Source organism: Callithrix jacchus, chromosome 5 (assembly GCF_049354715.1).
Source record: "Callithrix jacchus isolate 240 chromosome 5, calJac240_pri, whole genome shotgun sequence".
NCBI lineage: Eukaryota > Metazoa > Chordata > Mammalia > Primates > Cebidae > Callithrix > Callithrix jacchus.
Genome location: NC_133506.1, coordinates 115,483,360 through 115,499,327, shown reverse-complemented (window position 1 = coordinate 115,499,327; position 15,968 = coordinate 115,483,360). Strand labels below are relative to the sequence as shown.

Here is a 15,968-nt window from a genome sequence, read left to right as displayed (position 1 = left end):
TGCACCATGTTTTACCAGCTTTCTCACTAGCACTAAGAAAGAGGGAAAAAAGACCTCAAGAGCTGTAGAAGGGCATGTGGAGAATCAGCATTTAAAAATAGCTGCAACCTGATGGCTGGGAAGGAAGTTTATGTGTAACAGTCAGTGAAAAAAAAAAAAAAAAAACACACATAAAATCAATGTCTAGCTCATTTTGTCAATGTGGTTTTCCCACAATTATTTTTGAAACACTTCAGGAGTGTATAGGCAGAAGGGATGTGACCTACCATATACGCCAAGGTTTGTCTAAAAATATTTTACACCTGTTCTCTGTTCTGCACACTGGTCATATTTTATCAGTGAAGTAAGTACTCATAATGCCGGACGGAATGTGCTTTTCCTTCCAAGTCCTCTACATCTTTCCCTTTGATAGAGCAAACCTCCTCTTCTTTTCTACCTGCACTAAAATAAAGCTAGCACCATCATCCATATGACATATCCCCCACCAAGCTACATTTTAACTACTATTCCTCAGGCAATATTGTTTAAATAAGAACAACTGTGTCAATATTTTCACAATAGCATGGGCATTTTAATTTAGCCAACACTTTTGGCTGCTCCTAAAAGGAAATGTCAACTAGTACACTGGGTTTAAATTAACTTTTAATGCCAATCGTATGAAAAAGACTGCTGAAGCGCTGGTTTCCTTCAGTGCCTCAAAACTAGAAATACAAACTCTGATATTTATGACTGAAACATGAGCTTTTAGGATATTATTGTAGAATTTTAATTTTCTGATGATTCGAGTAAACGACAGCAAAATGTTCATATAAAAAGGCAGTTAGGATCTTCATTGACTCCTGATTTCAAAGGGCAGCAAACACAGCTAGAATTCTGGACTTTGTGGCTTCTAAATACTGTAGGCCCCTATGGACCCATGTTCTGTTAGTTCAGTGACAACATTTTTTTCTTTTTTGAGACAGAGTCTCACTCTGTGGCTCAGGCTGGAGTGCAGTGGTACGATCTCCGCTCACTGCAACCTCTGCCTCCCGGGTTCAAGCAATTCTTCTGCCTCAGCCTCCTAAGTAGCTGGGACTAAAGATGCAGGCTACCACACACAGCTAATTTTTGTATGTTTAGTAGAGATGGGGGTTTCACCATATTGGCCAGGCTGGCCTCGAACTCCTGACCTCGTGATTTGCCCACCTCAGCCTCCCAAAGTGCTGGGATTACAGGCATGAGCCACCACACCCGGTCTGACAACTCTTAATGGTAAAGTGATTAGTTCTCATAGCTCCTCAAGGAAGCATATTGGTATCACTGCAGTCATTTTGCTAATGAATAAACTGAGCCATCTGAATCAAATGATTTAATATAATCAAGCAAGGAATTAGACCCATAGTTTCAGTTAACCACTAGACCTGGACTGCCTGCTGAAGAAATCTTTTATCCTAAAGTTTGCCTAGTTGTGAGATGATCTCAAAGTTCCCACTAACAGACTATATACACAAAGCAAGTCCTCTGAGATATAAAATCTTAAAACTCAAATATTGAGAAATGGTTAATATAAGTTTTTACTATTAGTACTTTAAGTCAAATTCCTTTAATAAGATTTTCAGCCCAATCTAAACCATTTCAAGGCCATCTAAGGGGTTAGCAACATTTGCTCCAATCAAATGCCAACTAACACAACAATGTAAACAGTATTTAGTATAACAGGATTTAATCCACATAGAAACTACAGAAATTCTCCTGAGCCATTTTTTAAATGGGATTTTTTCTTTACTGTGCAAACATGTTCAAAACATAGCAACAATCAAAGGTATGTAAGCTCACCCACAATAGCTTGTGCTTCTAAAATGTGACTATTTTAAACCAAATTGTATTTCTTTTTCAAGAAAGGCTTTCAGAACAAGTTTGAAATGAGAAGTCAATTTGTTTCTTCAATGTTTTAAAATAGGCCAGGCACGACGGCTCATGCCTATAATTCCAGCACTTTGGGAAGCCAAGGCGGATGGATCCCCTGAGGACAGGAGTTTGAAACCAGCCCAGGCAACATGATGGGACCCCCATCTTTTTTTTTTTTCCACTTTTTAGGTAGAGACCCCATCTCTACTTTAAAAACTAGAATTTAAAAAAGTTTTTAATGTTTTGAAATAAAAGTTAAAAGACCATTTAATCACAATATCTATACATATAGAAATCCTTAAGGTTTGCCTTAAGGCAGCATTTCAAAGTAATTTAAAAACAAATCATAGGTACTAGAAATGGGCTGTTTGAAGGTAAGTCCCTTGGCCTTTCTTTATCAATAAGCACAGATGAGAAATGGTTGTAAAAATAGCCACAGGAGGTTAACAGTTACAACTTTACTTCGAAGTAATGAGGCCACTAAGTCTACAGTCAGGGAATCATTCAGTGGTTTGAAAAGAGATGTAATTTATATGACTGAATTATGAAAACCAACAAAACTAGAGCATTGCTGGATGCGATGGCTCATGTGCCTGTAATCCCAGCACCTTGGGAGGCTGAGGCAGACAGATCCCGAGGTCAGGAGTTCAAGACCAGCCTGGCCAACATGGTGAAACTCTGCTAAAAATACAAAAATTAGTTGGGTGTGGTGGTATGCACCTGTAATCCCAGCTACTCAGGAGGGTGAGACAAGAGAATTGCTTGAACCCAGGAGGCGGAGATTGCAGTGAGCCGAGATCACACCATTGCACTCCAGCCTGGGCGACAGAGCAAGACTCTGTCTCAAAAAAACAAAACAAAAAACCAGAGCATTGATACAACAATGATTTCTAAAAACATTTCCCTATAGCCTATGAATTCAGTTTATGACCAATGGAAGTATAAAGTCTCACTTAAAAAAATCATCATGACATATTCTGAGCATGGTTAATAGCCTTCCACTAGACCCTCCTCATTAACACTTTTGTAAAGATTCTGCAAATTACATAGATAATACATAAAAAATGGTGTTAATGGCCTGGCACGGTGGCTCATGCCTGTAATCCCAGTACTTTGGGAGGCTGAGGCAGGTGGATTACGAGGTCAGAAGATAGAGACCATCCTGGCCAACATGGGAAAACCCCGTCTCTACTAAAAATACAAAAATTAGCTGGGCATGGTGGTGCATGTCTGTAATCCCAGCTACTTGGGAGGCTGAGGCAGGAGAATCCGTTGAACCAGGGAGGTGGAGGTTGCAGTGAACTGAGATCATGCCACTGCACTCCAGCCTGGTGACAGAGCAAGACTCTGTCTCAAAAATAAAAAAATAAAATTAAAATTAAAAATGGTGTTATTACCCTGACTTCAAATCAGAATAGCAACTAATCTGAAGGAACAAAGCATAGTGCTAAGAGCATGGACTCTGGAACCACTACCTGAGTTTGAATTGCAAGTCTGCCATGTATTGGCCATGCAATCTTGGGTCAGTTAAGCTTTCTGTGCCTCAGTGCCACCCCGCACCCCCCAGGTGGGTGCTTATAGCCAATCCAGGCTATAAACTAGGTCAGAACTACACTTGACACATAGTAAGTGCTACATGTTTATTTCCTGATTTAAAAGATTTAAAAAAAATTGGCTCCAATATGTAAAGCCATTCAAAAATGGCTTCAAACTGGGTATGCAATTGGAAAATGTGCTAATACTCCCATTGTATGCCCACAGATAATTGATCCTAAATCCTTCAAACAATGAGATATAGTCTTCCTAATACACCACAAAAACTAAAGAACTCTGGTCTCAAATGACCTTCTGGGCCAAACTGATTAAGCATCAACTGATCACTATACTAAACAACGAAATGGGTTTTATTCAGCAATGACCATTTTACATCCTGTCTTCCGTTTTCCTTGCATGTGTTCTTGCCCTAGGGTTGTTACCCCGTGTCTGACAAAAGCATGCATTCCGGTCAAGCAAGGATGCATATTTGATGTGCCATGCCTATCTATACTCTGTCTGTGTAGGGAAAGGATGTAAAGGAAGGTTTCCAACTGACATTTTACTTCATTAGCTTAAGTATGTCCAGTGAGACATACTTTGTTTCTTTCTGTGTTACAGTGCCTTATTTTAAAATAATCTTAAGTCCTGAAGATTTGTTAAGTCTCTCAATTAAAATGCCGGTACCTAAGACATGTAAAGGGGAATGATATTTACACCCAATTAGAAAAACATTATTTTATTTTTTTGAGATTGAGTTTCACTCTTATCGCCCAGGTTGGAAGGTAATGGCATGATCTCGACACATTGCAAACTCTGCCTCCTGGGTTCAAGCAATTCTCCTGCCTCAGCCTCCTAGCCTGTAGCTGGGACTACAGGCACATGCCACCACACCTAATTTTGTGTTTTTAGAAGAGATGGTCTCAAACTTCTGACCTCAAACTCCTGACATCAAGTGATCCACCTACCTCGGTCTCCCAGAGTGCTGGGATTATAGGTGTGAGCCACTGTGCCCAGCCTGGAAAAACATTTTACATTTGGAGAACCTTTAGTTTCACTTTCAAAAGCTAATTAATCACAGTAAATATTGTTATCTTTAACGAGGTATTTTGAAGAAGGCCTATATTTACATTTGCCATCTATTATAGGCAAATAGGAAATTTCACAATGTACCTGATTTCAGAAAAGACAAGGCAGGGCAGAAAAGGAATATACTAAACTTAGAAAGCCACTTTTTGGTATCATATTCCTTACTCATCCATGAGCTATGAAATCTGTAAGGTAACATTTTGGGCACTCAGGGTATTCAGAGGCTGCTACAGTATCTGTAGTTATAGGAGTCTAAAACATGGGAAAGGCCTATGAAAATAATTCATCGAATTGTCAACCGAAACAGTCCCCACACAGAGTCAAAAGCGTGATGGCACCATGGGGAGAAAGTGACTTGGAACTAAGATGTAAGCTTTTCTAAGATGTGCTAGACAAAAGCACCTTTTTAAAAATTCCCGTTCCTAAAAAACAAAAAGGGCATGAAAACAGGGCCTTTGTTCATTTTTTAAAAAATTATGAAGTCAAGGATACCAAGTTTTAATGAAACCAAGCTCAAGTTTTAATGAAAGCAATCAAGATCAAATTTTGAGTTGATCATTCTCAAGCATCAAACATATGTACAAAGATGAAATTTCCCTAAGATTTTTGTCAATACAAATGTCCTTAAGATCTGAAACAGATACTCATGCTTACATGAACCTTGGTATTTAAAATCTGAATATATTAGAACTTGGCCGGGTGTGGTGGCCCACGCCTGTAATCTCAGCACTTAGGGAGGCCAAGGTGGGTAGATCACCTGAGCTCAGGAGTTTGAGACCAGCCCAGGCAACGTGGCAAAACCGTCTCCAAAAAAAATACAAAAATTAGCTGGCACACACCTATAATCCCAGCTACTCAGGAGGCTGAGACAGGAGAATCACTTAATTAGTGGAGGTTGCTATGAGCTGAAATGGCCCCACTGCACTCCAGGCTGGGTGACAGAGGGAGACCCTGTCTCAAAATAAAATGATTAGTGCTCCAGACCATTACAAATTCTACTGTTGCCCGGGCACAGTGGCTCACACCTGTAATCCCAGCACTTTGGGAGGTCAACGTGGGTGGATCACCTGAGGTCAGGAGTTCAAGACCAGCCTGGTTAACATGGTGAAACCCCATCTCTACTAAAATACAAAAATTAGCCAGGCATGATGGCTGGCACCTGTAGTGTCAGCTACTCAGCAGGTTGAGGCACGAGAATCACTTGAACCTGGGAGGCAGAGGTTGCAGTGAGCCAAGATTGTGCCACTGCACTCCAGACTGGGCAACAGAGGGAGACTCTGCTTCCCCATAAAAACAAATTTGTACTGTCCAGCTGCCTTATGATTTTTCATAAAAAGCACATTAAACTTGAGCCTTTTTTCAGTCATAAGTAGACAGTTTTCTCCCAAGCCTATACCTTTATCTAGTCTATAGCAGAAACTAGTGCTTAAAACCAGTACCCTGATTGTTCTTATTCAAGCTCCGTGATCACAAAAGCATGTAATTGGTAAGTGTTGGCAGACCAGATCTCTGCTGGTTGCACTCACTATTCCAATACTTCTTCATAGCCTCATTCTGTCCACTAAAGAACAAAAGCCTCACCATGGAGCTGACAAACAGCTTAGCTCTGTTATTTCCAGTGCTTGTTCCCTTAAAACTTTTTATTGCTCTATACTGTATCATAGGTAAATGACAAAAGGCTTTTGTAGACTGGTGTCCAAAAAACTCATGAGACCAGATTTATTTCACTGGTACCCCAGGCAGTGGGGGTTTCTTACTATAAAAATACATAGAAAGTTCTTAAAGACAACTTTCTCACCAATACTATGTCAACATTGTATCAATGGACATTTAGTGAAATGATTCATTTAGTGTTCTTCCTTCCAACTCTTCAGTTTAAAAACTCTCATTCCTCACCAAGGCACTCCAATTTGATACACTATCAATAACTAATCTGTAAATCCTTCAAACCAGCAGGTTGGATACCAACTTGCAAAAAATTAAATACATAAACTTTTTTGCTGGGAAAATGAAGATATTAACATTTAACAATCTGTCCAACTGTAAATATACTTTTATCATAAGTTCTCTAGCTATATGCAATAGCTAAACTGACATAAATTAGTAAACTGACATAAATCTTTTTAAAGTTCGGCCACTTTGTCTGAACAGGTTTCCTGAGCAAAAACAGAAAACTGATCCAGTACTCTCTCCATATAAATTTCAAATAAATCGTCTCACATTACATGAAAGAATTTCATCTTGTCACCTGACTCCTCGATGTCAGCATGACATATTTTGAAACTCACTGTAGAGCTGACCTTAACATACCACCTCTATCATGGGGTCGACAAATGTGGACTGGAGAGGGCTGTAAAAAAATTAAGCTGGCCCAAGCACTGGTCAGGCTATTCAGTTTTGATAGCACTTTTTATGTGACAAACCATGATCTGGTGCACCAGTAGAGCAACTGCTTTCCATTATTCCTTCGTGCCCCAATGAGTCAGGCCTTTTTCCATCATTAGCATTTACAACATAATAACTCCAGAGGCAGATCGTTAGAAAACACTTAAAAATAAAGACCACAATAGGCATTTTTAATTTTAAAGAATTTTAATACAAACTTAATATAAACTATTTCAGTCCCTCTTAACATGTAAGACACTGACTCAAAATACTTTTATACCGTTTTTTTCAAGTATTGCACAATATAGGTACAAAATTAATATTTACGATTACATTTTCTTCCATAATATATAGCAAAAATCTTTAAACCTTTAACAGAAAATACATTTTTTTGAAAAAGCAAATATTCGTACATTTTAATTCCACCACTAAAGGAATATCCTGTACACAATTTTTAGAATAGTTGATGTCTTTAAGATGGATATTTTACAATTTCAGTAAAAAAAATACAACATGAAGCTGCTGCTGTCACAGATCACTGTAGTAAAAAGATATAAATGCAATACCATGTCGTAGAAACAATATATATATCCTCTGATATTTTACAAACTTTGTACTAAATTAAATTATACAATTAGAAAAGACCAATAAACCCACTTATTAGTGCCAATTTTTATAAAAAAAAAATCAGCCATGTCCTTGCTATATCTTAAATACTGTAAGAGGCCATATCTGAGAGTATACTTTAAAATATACAGTCAGTATAAAATAACTTTGTGCTTGGTTGGCAAATGAAAAATGATGCATGTTTTATTTCTTTTAACCAAGCTTGAATGTATTCTTACTATAAGCTTAAAAAAAAATTCTCAAGGAGGCGGGAAAAAAAAAATCCCCCTTGGGCCCGTGCATTTTAACTTGTACAATATATTTTCTTATTTTTAGTTAGCCATAACAGGCTGGAATTGCTGGTTAGAATACTGCATGTTATTTAAGCTAAAATTCAAGCCATCTACAAAAGACTTCTCATTGAGGCCTCCATAGGCCGCAAACACATCAAAGGCATTACTGTACTGGAGAGGACTGAGGTTAAGGGGGCTATCACCTGGGAACATTCCATTGGTACTACTACCTTGACCCTGCATATTAGGAAAAATAAATTCCTTGGCATTAGGAGAAAGAGCAGAGGTTTTCTGCTGTGGTTGCTGCTGGGGTGGTGGTGGTGGTGGTGGTGGCTGGGCTGGCTGCTGCTGCTGCTGCTGCTGCTGCTGCTGCTGCTGCGGCTGCTGCTGGCTACCCAAGCCAAGCCCATACAGAGAGTGCATTGAGGAAGAGATGGCTTTCTGCTTCAAGAGGTCATTCACATTCAAGCCGAGGTTGATAGGAGAAGTACGGGCAACCTTGTTGCTACGACCACTATTCTTCATTTTGGTAGAGCCGAACTTGGTGGCAGCAAAAGTGGCCGTGGTAAAGGTTAAAGGCTGAGTGGACCGGGGCATGAAGGTAGGGCTTACAGCAGCAGAGTGACCAAAAGGAGGCGATGGAGAGCTGGACACTGATGACGCTGGGTCACTTATGGGCATAAAAACCTGGGCCTCTGGGTTAAAGCTGTTTTTGATCTCCTTATCCAACTCGCATCCATTTTCGTTATTATCATCCACGTAAAGCACCTTCACTGGTCCCTTTTCACCAATTTGGTAAGAAACCTCAAATGGGTCGATCCAAACACTAAGATCCTGTGGCAGATTGCCACGAACATCATCAATGTCCAAACCACTCTCTTTGGATGCTTGTTCAATCACTGGGTCCACTTTCTCCCCTATGTGTATACATCTAAACCCCGATCCTTTGTATGGCTTTTCAGGATACCAGTGCCCTTCATATTTCTTCTTAAGAAGTCTTTCAAGTTCTTCACCAAAAATGTTGACACGTCTCCTGGGAAGCTTATTGTACAAATACGAAATAATAAAATTTAGTGCTACTTGGATTTCAAGCTGCATAGCTGCTATGCCACAAAATTAGGTTTGTTTCAACTCCCCCACCAAAAAAAAAAAAAGTGTTCAGTTTGTGGCAGAGAAACAAATTTTCATTCAAAGTGCTGGTATTGGTAGATTATCCTTCACCTTGAGTGATCTTGTTCCTTAAAACAAAAGCAAATATGTTCAAATAAGATAAATGTAATATAAGTCCCATGACCTTTTTTTCAACCCTCAAAGTAATTTCACCTTTCAAAATGTCTAATATCCTAGTTTGGTTTGCTAAGGATAAAAAGAAAATGTCTACTAAGACAGAAAGCCTGAAAACCATAACTAGTACAATAAAGAAACATAAAATAGAAAATTGTTTATTAAAGTTTAAAATCACACAGAAAAATGTAGGTTTACAGATGAAATAATGTTTTTAAGAACTTGATTATTTGTTTCTGAATAGAGTTCTAAGAAGAAAACCCTCTAGCATATGTATTATTCTCCCTCATTTCTCACAAGAATATTTATGGTACTCAGCATCCTCCCCCCTCTTATACGTATGCACTTTTGGGTGGTAATTTTTATTGTGTTCACCAACTTAGAAGTGAATCCACATTTTTGTTTACTTCGGATATATACTTTTAAATCTGCTCTGTCAGTGACATTTAAATATTTGGCGAGTTAGAAAAATCATTTTAATCTCCATAGTACATGACGCTAAAATTAAAGGCACTGAGTACTAAATGAATTTCATCCTAGTGAATAAGAACCAAATTATTCTATATAGTTTCGGCCTTAAGTATACTAAGAGCATACAATATAATAAATCCAAGCTTCTCTGTGCCTTTTATTTTCAATGTGTATTTTTGTAAATCTGGTAAGTACCTATTTGGCAGCAAGTATAACAAAGCAACAACACAAATTAAAACTATTGACTATTCTGCTTAAAGGCCAGGGTTTCTGAGTTTTAGTCTCATTTTAAAAACCTCCATCCCTTCCTCCCTCTCACGGTAACAGCCGGAGAGGCAAGTATGATAAGGTCGACCTTTAAACGTTTGCTGGATCAGCACTGGGTGGGGATAAGAAAAGATCAAGGGCAAACAGAAGATATTTGCGAAAGGGATCTATTTGCACACTCAAGTCGATTTAAAAGGACGTTTAAAAATCAAGTTGGTCCTAATTCGTCTGTTCCATTTTCCGTATTCGTGGTGACAAAGGAAAAAGAATCCCTGGCTGCCCCCAAACTACAAACACTTTCCAAGTCAAAAGCCTGAGTGCCAGCAGAGGCAGCTGATTAAGCCCAATTGCTTGAAGGTGCAGCCAAGCAAAATTCAGGCTCGGTGGAAGGTAGTTATAAAGCAGTGCCACAAGACAGGCAGGAGCGTGAAGAATTACATAAACAGCCAGTTAGATCTCATTAGATTTCTGCTCACAGCCCTCGGAGCCCGAGCGCTACAGCAGCAGCAGCAGCAGCAAGAGGAGGTGGAGGTGGAGGAGGAAGAGAGTACGAGCCTCCTCGGAGGGGGAGGAGGAAGGCCACGGGAAAAGAAAGAGCAACCTCTCCCGGCCGGGCACCGAGCACCCAGCACCCAGCAGGTCGAGGCACTGGATCAGCCTCTCCCCTCCCCCGCCGTAACCCGACCGGCCGCTCCCCGCCCCGGGCTCCTGGGACCCGGCCAGAGCCTGGGGGAGCACCGGTTCCCCGGCACCAGTTTCAGCCTCGCGGCCACCGGCCTCTTGGACCCCAGCGTTCCCCCGCGAGCTCGCCGCTCCTCCGAGCGCCCCAACCCCCGGCTCCCGTCAGCTCGCCCCGGGCCGCCCATCCCAGGTCAACCGCCCGGGACGAGCCCGACGCGCCGCGCCGCCCCTCGGAGCGGCTCCCCTCGGGTCCCGGAGCCTCTCCCCGGCGCCCAGGGCCGCGACCCCGCCGTCCCCGAGCTCCCGAGGGCCAGGGGCTCGGCGCCGCTGCAGCCCCCTCCTCCGCCGCCCGGGCTCGGGGCTCCGTCTCCTCCTCTCAGGCCCCGCCCAGCGCCCCGCGATACTTACGGGCTGCTTCTGGGGCGGCTTGGACCACAGACCGCGGCGGGGCGGGGAGCAGCGCGGCAGGGCGGGGGCGCGGGAGGGTCGGGAGCGGCGGGCTCGCCGAGTGCACCTGGTCGCCGCTGCGGGGCGGAGGACAGAGAGAACGGAGGCCTCGGGCGGGCCCTGGAGCTCGCCGCCGGTGGCGCGGGGTGGCGGGCGCGGGGATCAGACGAGCGCGCTCACTTCTCCACACAGCCCGGTGCCCGGCCCAGCGTCCCGTCGTGCGCCCGCTCCACGCCGGGCCAGAGCTTCGCTCTTTCTGCCGCGGCGCGCGCCCCGCCTCTCGTTTTATGGCCTCCTCCCAACCCCCATCCCTTCTGCCGGGGTGCGCGCGCCCGCCCCTCGTCACCCAGGCCCGGCGGCGCAGCCAGTCCCGGCGCTCCCAGCCCAGCAACCCCGGCCCCCGCCGCCGGCTCCGCCCCTGCCCTGCCCCCCGACGCCATTGGCCAAGTCCCGGCTGCCCGTGTCCGGACGCGCGGTGGACGCAGGGGTGGGGAAGCCGCGCCCTCGGGCTCCGGGAGGGCCAATGAACCGGCGGTCGGAGCCCTGGGGACGGAATTACGAGAACGTTAGGAGTGGGACTCGGGGAGAGACGTGCCACTGAGAGAAAGGGTGGGGTAGGGCGGCTGACGCCCTGTTGAGGCTGAGAGCGCCGGGCAGGCGGAGGGGGGGCGAAGCCGGCGGAAAAGCGGCCGAGAGAACCGGGGCTGGAGGAGCCCAGGGTGCCCAGAAAGTGCCCTCTCCGCGCGGGGCTTCGGCCGAGGAAGATCCCGGAGCTCCTGGAATAGTTACCGAGTCGGTCTCCTGCCCACCCCAGCGGGGGTTTAGAGAAAGGGCAAATTGTGACCGGGACTCTTGCACCCGGTTAATTGAATATTAATCACCCCAAGGCCTAGGCCAACCGCCCCCCAGAGAGTGGCAGCTGCAGAACTAGCGGCGGAGCCGGGCTGGGGGCGGGGAAGGGAGGCGGCCGCAGCTCTCGCCCCGCCGGCAGTTTAACTGCCTCCGCAGCCTCAGGTCTCCCGGTGCGACCCCTGGCTGCGACTGGGATTCATTTATTCCGAATGTCCCAGCCCACGCCGGGCCCAGGGTGTGGCGACACGAGGCCAAGCTGCGTCGGTATCTGTGTCCCAGTCTACACACACGCATGTGCGCATGTCTAGGGCTTGCTGGAACGCAGGTGCACAGAATAAACGCGGGGCCTGCCTGTAGAGCAAGTGGAAGATCAGTCTCGGCTGATATATGTGCGGGTACCTAGGGAGTAGGGTAAGAGAGGGACTCGTGGCGGGGGACGGGTAAGCGCCTTTTTCACAACCTGCCCCAGAGAAATACACGAAATTACATCGGGAATGGAATCAAGCGTCCCTCTCAGCTAAAAATATTACTCACAGGTAGCAACGACGCCTGATTGGCCGCGCGGGTCCCTTCGCAACCAGGCGATTGGCTGCCTGGTATCCAGGAGACCGACGTCAAACTCGGACGGGGAAAGGGGGAAAGTCTGTGGGGAGCGATGGAGGGGAGGGGGGAAAGAAGCAATGAATGAAACGCCCATCGCCTGACCTTCCCCTTTCCCCTTTCTCCCGCATTCTTGGAGCACTTCCTGGAAAAACACCAGTTGGGGCGCCGCCTTCCCCTCCAAACGGAGGGGCCTGCACTCTCAACCTGCTATAAGGAAGTTAAACCGCAGCTCACCATGGAGTCGGTGTCTGCGGGGCGGGCCCGTGTAGACCAGCTGTGCTCCTCGGGCACAAACCCTCTGTACATGTCAGGCCTATAAGCTATTGGCTTTACGAACGCAAAATCTGGATACAGCCGCCGTCTCCACCCTGGGTCCCCTGTCTCTCCTTTTCAGAAGGACCCGCATTGAGAAAGGATATTTCTGAAGGCTCAAAGCGTAGAAGGGGAGGGAGGATGGGTTTGTGGAATGGGCCGACGGTGGGGAGTGGTCAGGTGACTGATTTCATGTTTATTGTACAGATTCCTAAAACATAGTTTTACTCAGTGACTCCTTAAATTCTGATTATTGTGATTAAGGTTTTTTAGTTGCAAACGAGAGTGGAATTGAACTGTGAAAGTATGGCAAAATTGTGAAAGCATTTAAATTAAAATGGCACTTCCTCTGCATTGAAATGTCATCAAAACGTCAAATATAAATGATTTGTTTCAGTTTTGTTTTTTTAATTGTGTGTTCGTTTTTGGTTTTGTATAATGACAATTCCATCTTTAATAAAATTATTTTTAATTTTATAATTAAGCACAGAAATTTCAAGAAACTAGATAAGATATTCCTGGAATGCCTTACCAAAAGAAACACTTCATTTTTCACATGTTCAGGAAGCACAGCTTCTCTTACCATTAGGCAAATAATGGTACTGTACCACACATCTAGAATTGCCGGCCCATGTGTCCTGATTTGCAATTTGGAAAATATATCACTATAATTGGGGGGCATGTTAGGCGTGGCTGAGAGTAAAATGTCTGTCTGAAGATAGATGAATTGTAATTTTGTCAAACTTATCTGTACTTTACAAGAATTTTTTTCTAGACATTTTTGTCAAAACTTTTCAAGAATCCTCTAAACAGAAGGCACAAGTTCTTTTTTCTGAATGTCTTCAATCTATAATTCCAGATTTAAAATACAAGAGCAGTCATCTGATAGGTACTGAATAAGTATCAATAGCAGTTAAAAGCATTAAGTCAGAAATGTAGATGTCAAAAATTTATGAGTTATTGCTGCTTGGTCCAGGAGTGTAAGAAGATTTCAGACCAAATATAAACACACTCATGCACAGACACGGAGGCCCCATGGCATACTGGAAAAAGCATTGAAGGGTGGGTACTGGGAGATCTTAGTTTCACACTGGTTCCTATCAACTTTTAGTTTTCTCACCTATAAGAAGGGTTGAATTAGATCATGTCTAATGTCTCCTTCAATTAAAAAAATTCTACGTTTAAAACTCAAGGTTCCTAACATATATAATGCAGCTCTTTTTCAAATATGGATTGCAAATAAAAGGGAAAACCGATTCACATCCCTGAACATTACCAGTCACGAGGTATAAAATGTTATTTATCCAAGTTTTGCATATGGCTTATTACTATTTAACATTTACTTTGGAATTATGCAGGGGAGTGGAAGACTAACTGCTAGTTGTGCAGGGGATTAGGCTTATGGAGGAAAAAAGAATTTGATATTAGGCTCCAAGTATATCACAATCAAGAGGTATTCCTCTCTGAGCAAATGACGGTCACTAGAAACCACAGCCTTTGCCTTCACATCCCTACATTCTACACAATTCCCAGTGGGTCCTTACAATAAAGGCAATTGTTTGGTAAAAAATAACTTCCAATATCGTCGTAAAACACCGTTCTTGAAAGTGCCTTGAATTATTACCTCATTCACACAATCACACACAGCACCTTGATTTCTGAGATAGAGATGTCCTACGCTTTCTAATTCTTATCATGTTTCCTTATAAATTGAGACAGGATTACAGAATAGCTATCACATGGTGTGTAATTACTAAGACTCATTTCACTTTTAAGGAATCAAACTTTTACTTTTATTTGAAAATAAGACAGCCAGGATGAGGTGGCTCACGTGCTTATAATGCCAGCATTTTAGGAGGCTTGAGGCAGGAGGATTCCTTAAGCAGAGGAGTTCAAGACCAGCCTATGCAGCACAGTGAAACCCCTGTTTCTATTTTATTAAAAAAAAAAAATTACCCGGGTATGGTGGTGCTCACTTGTAGTCCCAACTACTTCGAAGGCTGAAGCGGGAGGATCTCTTTAGCCCAGGAGGTTGAGACCAGCCTATGCAGCATAGCGAGAACCTGTATCTATTTTATTATTTTTTTCATTAGCTGGGTGTGGTGGTACACATGTGTAGTCCCACATACTTGGAAGGGTGAGGCGAGAGGATCTCTTGAGACCAAGAGGTCAAGGCTGTAGTGAGCAGTGATCATGCCACTGCACTCCAGCCTGAGCGACCAAGTGAGACCTTTCTCAAACAACAACAAAAAACCGTAATGTTCTTATCATGATTGTTATTTCTTTCTTTCTAGACAGTCAGGCAACGTAAATCATAGTACACACATTTTAAAATTATTATTGTTTTTTGAGACAGAGTCTCACTCTGTTGCCCAGGCTGAAGTGCAACGGTGAGATCTTGGCTAACTGCAACCTCCACCTCCCAGGTTCTTCCTCCTCAGCCTCCCAAGTAGCTGGGATTACACGCACCCACCATCATGCCCGGCTAATTTTTGTATTTTTGTAGAGACAGGATTTCACCATGTTGGTCAGGCTGGTCTTGAACTCCTGACCTCAGGTGATCAGGCTGCCTCAGCCTCCCAAAGTGCTTGGATTACAGGCGTGAGCCACTGTGCCTGGCCTAAAATTAATTTTTAAAATCATGCACTAATCATTGAGTTATTAAAAACCAAGTAAACCAGTTCTTTTCTAGACATTTCTCCAAAAAAAGCAATGCAGTTATGTCTGAGGAAACTTCAGTGTGGGTTCCTGTGGCTTTTCACATGGGTTTGTAGTGGAGGGCTATATATTCTCCCGAAGACACCAGCACACAGACATTTGTAATTAAAAGATAACTGGATAATGTTGCACAAGCCCATTTGTCTTTGGAACAGGCAATTCTACTGAAGCAATGTGGTCTGATGGGAGAATGTATCCTTATAATTTGCCACTCTCTATTATCTTGATGAAGAAAATCCAAACCAAATCTTGAAACTTCTTTCCATTAGCCAAGGAGGAAGATTTTGATTTCAGTAAAGAGATTATAGTGCAGATTCTAGGAGTAATACAGTGTTCATGACATTCTAAGTACAAGGAACATTTATATAAAGTACTCTGAGAGCAAATGTTATTAGAGTACTTTAAATACATTTAAAGCATGGGTTGCATATGTTATTATGCAGCTCTGCTTACTAAAATAGCATATAATTTTATATTTATAACCAATTGTGGCAGACACTGCTGCCAGCTCACCCGTTTCCCATGCCCCATCCTCGTTCC

General features: G+C 43.4%; 2 protein-coding genes across 2 annotated transcripts; one reads left to right on the top strand and one right to left on the bottom strand.

Moving 5' to 3' along the window:
- Positions 1-7,082: 7,082 nt before the first annotated feature.
- TOB1 (transducer of ERBB2, 1) lies at positions 7,083-11,201 on the bottom strand. The gene is made up of 2 exons (XM_002748421.6): positions 10,905-11,201; positions 7,083-9,031 (listed from the first exon to the last, which is right to left on the bottom strand). Exon 2 carries the CDS (start codon positions 8,889-8,891, stop codon positions 7,833-7,835), a length of 1,059 nt encoding a protein of 352 aa, XP_002748467.4. The 5' UTR covers positions 8,892-9,031; positions 10,905-11,201; the 3' UTR covers positions 7,083-7,832.
- LOC144582820 (uncharacterized) lies at positions 9,890-13,121 on the top strand. Its single transcript, XM_078375428.1, has 3 exons — positions 9,890-9,931; positions 10,173-12,206; positions 12,332-13,121. The coding sequence occupies exons 1-2, from the start codon at positions 9,890-9,892 to the stop codon at positions 11,511-11,513; spliced, it is 1,383 nt and encodes a 460-aa protein (XP_078231554.1). The 3' UTR covers positions 11,514-12,206; positions 12,332-13,121.
- Positions 13,122-15,968: the final 2,847 nt, after the last annotated feature.

Coding starts and splice junctions, on each gene's coding strand:
- TOB1 (XM_002748421.6), bottom strand. CDS start 8,891: ATGCAGCTTGAAATCCAAGTAGCACTAAATTTTATTATTTCGTATTTG.
- LOC144582820 (XM_078375428.1), top strand. CDS start 9,890: ATGATAAGGTCGACCTTTAAACGTTTGCTGGATCAGCACTGG. Junction 9,932..10,172: donor GTTTGCTGGATCAGCACTGG/GTGGGGATAAGA, acceptor AATTGCTTGAAG/GTGCAGCCAAGCAAAATTCA.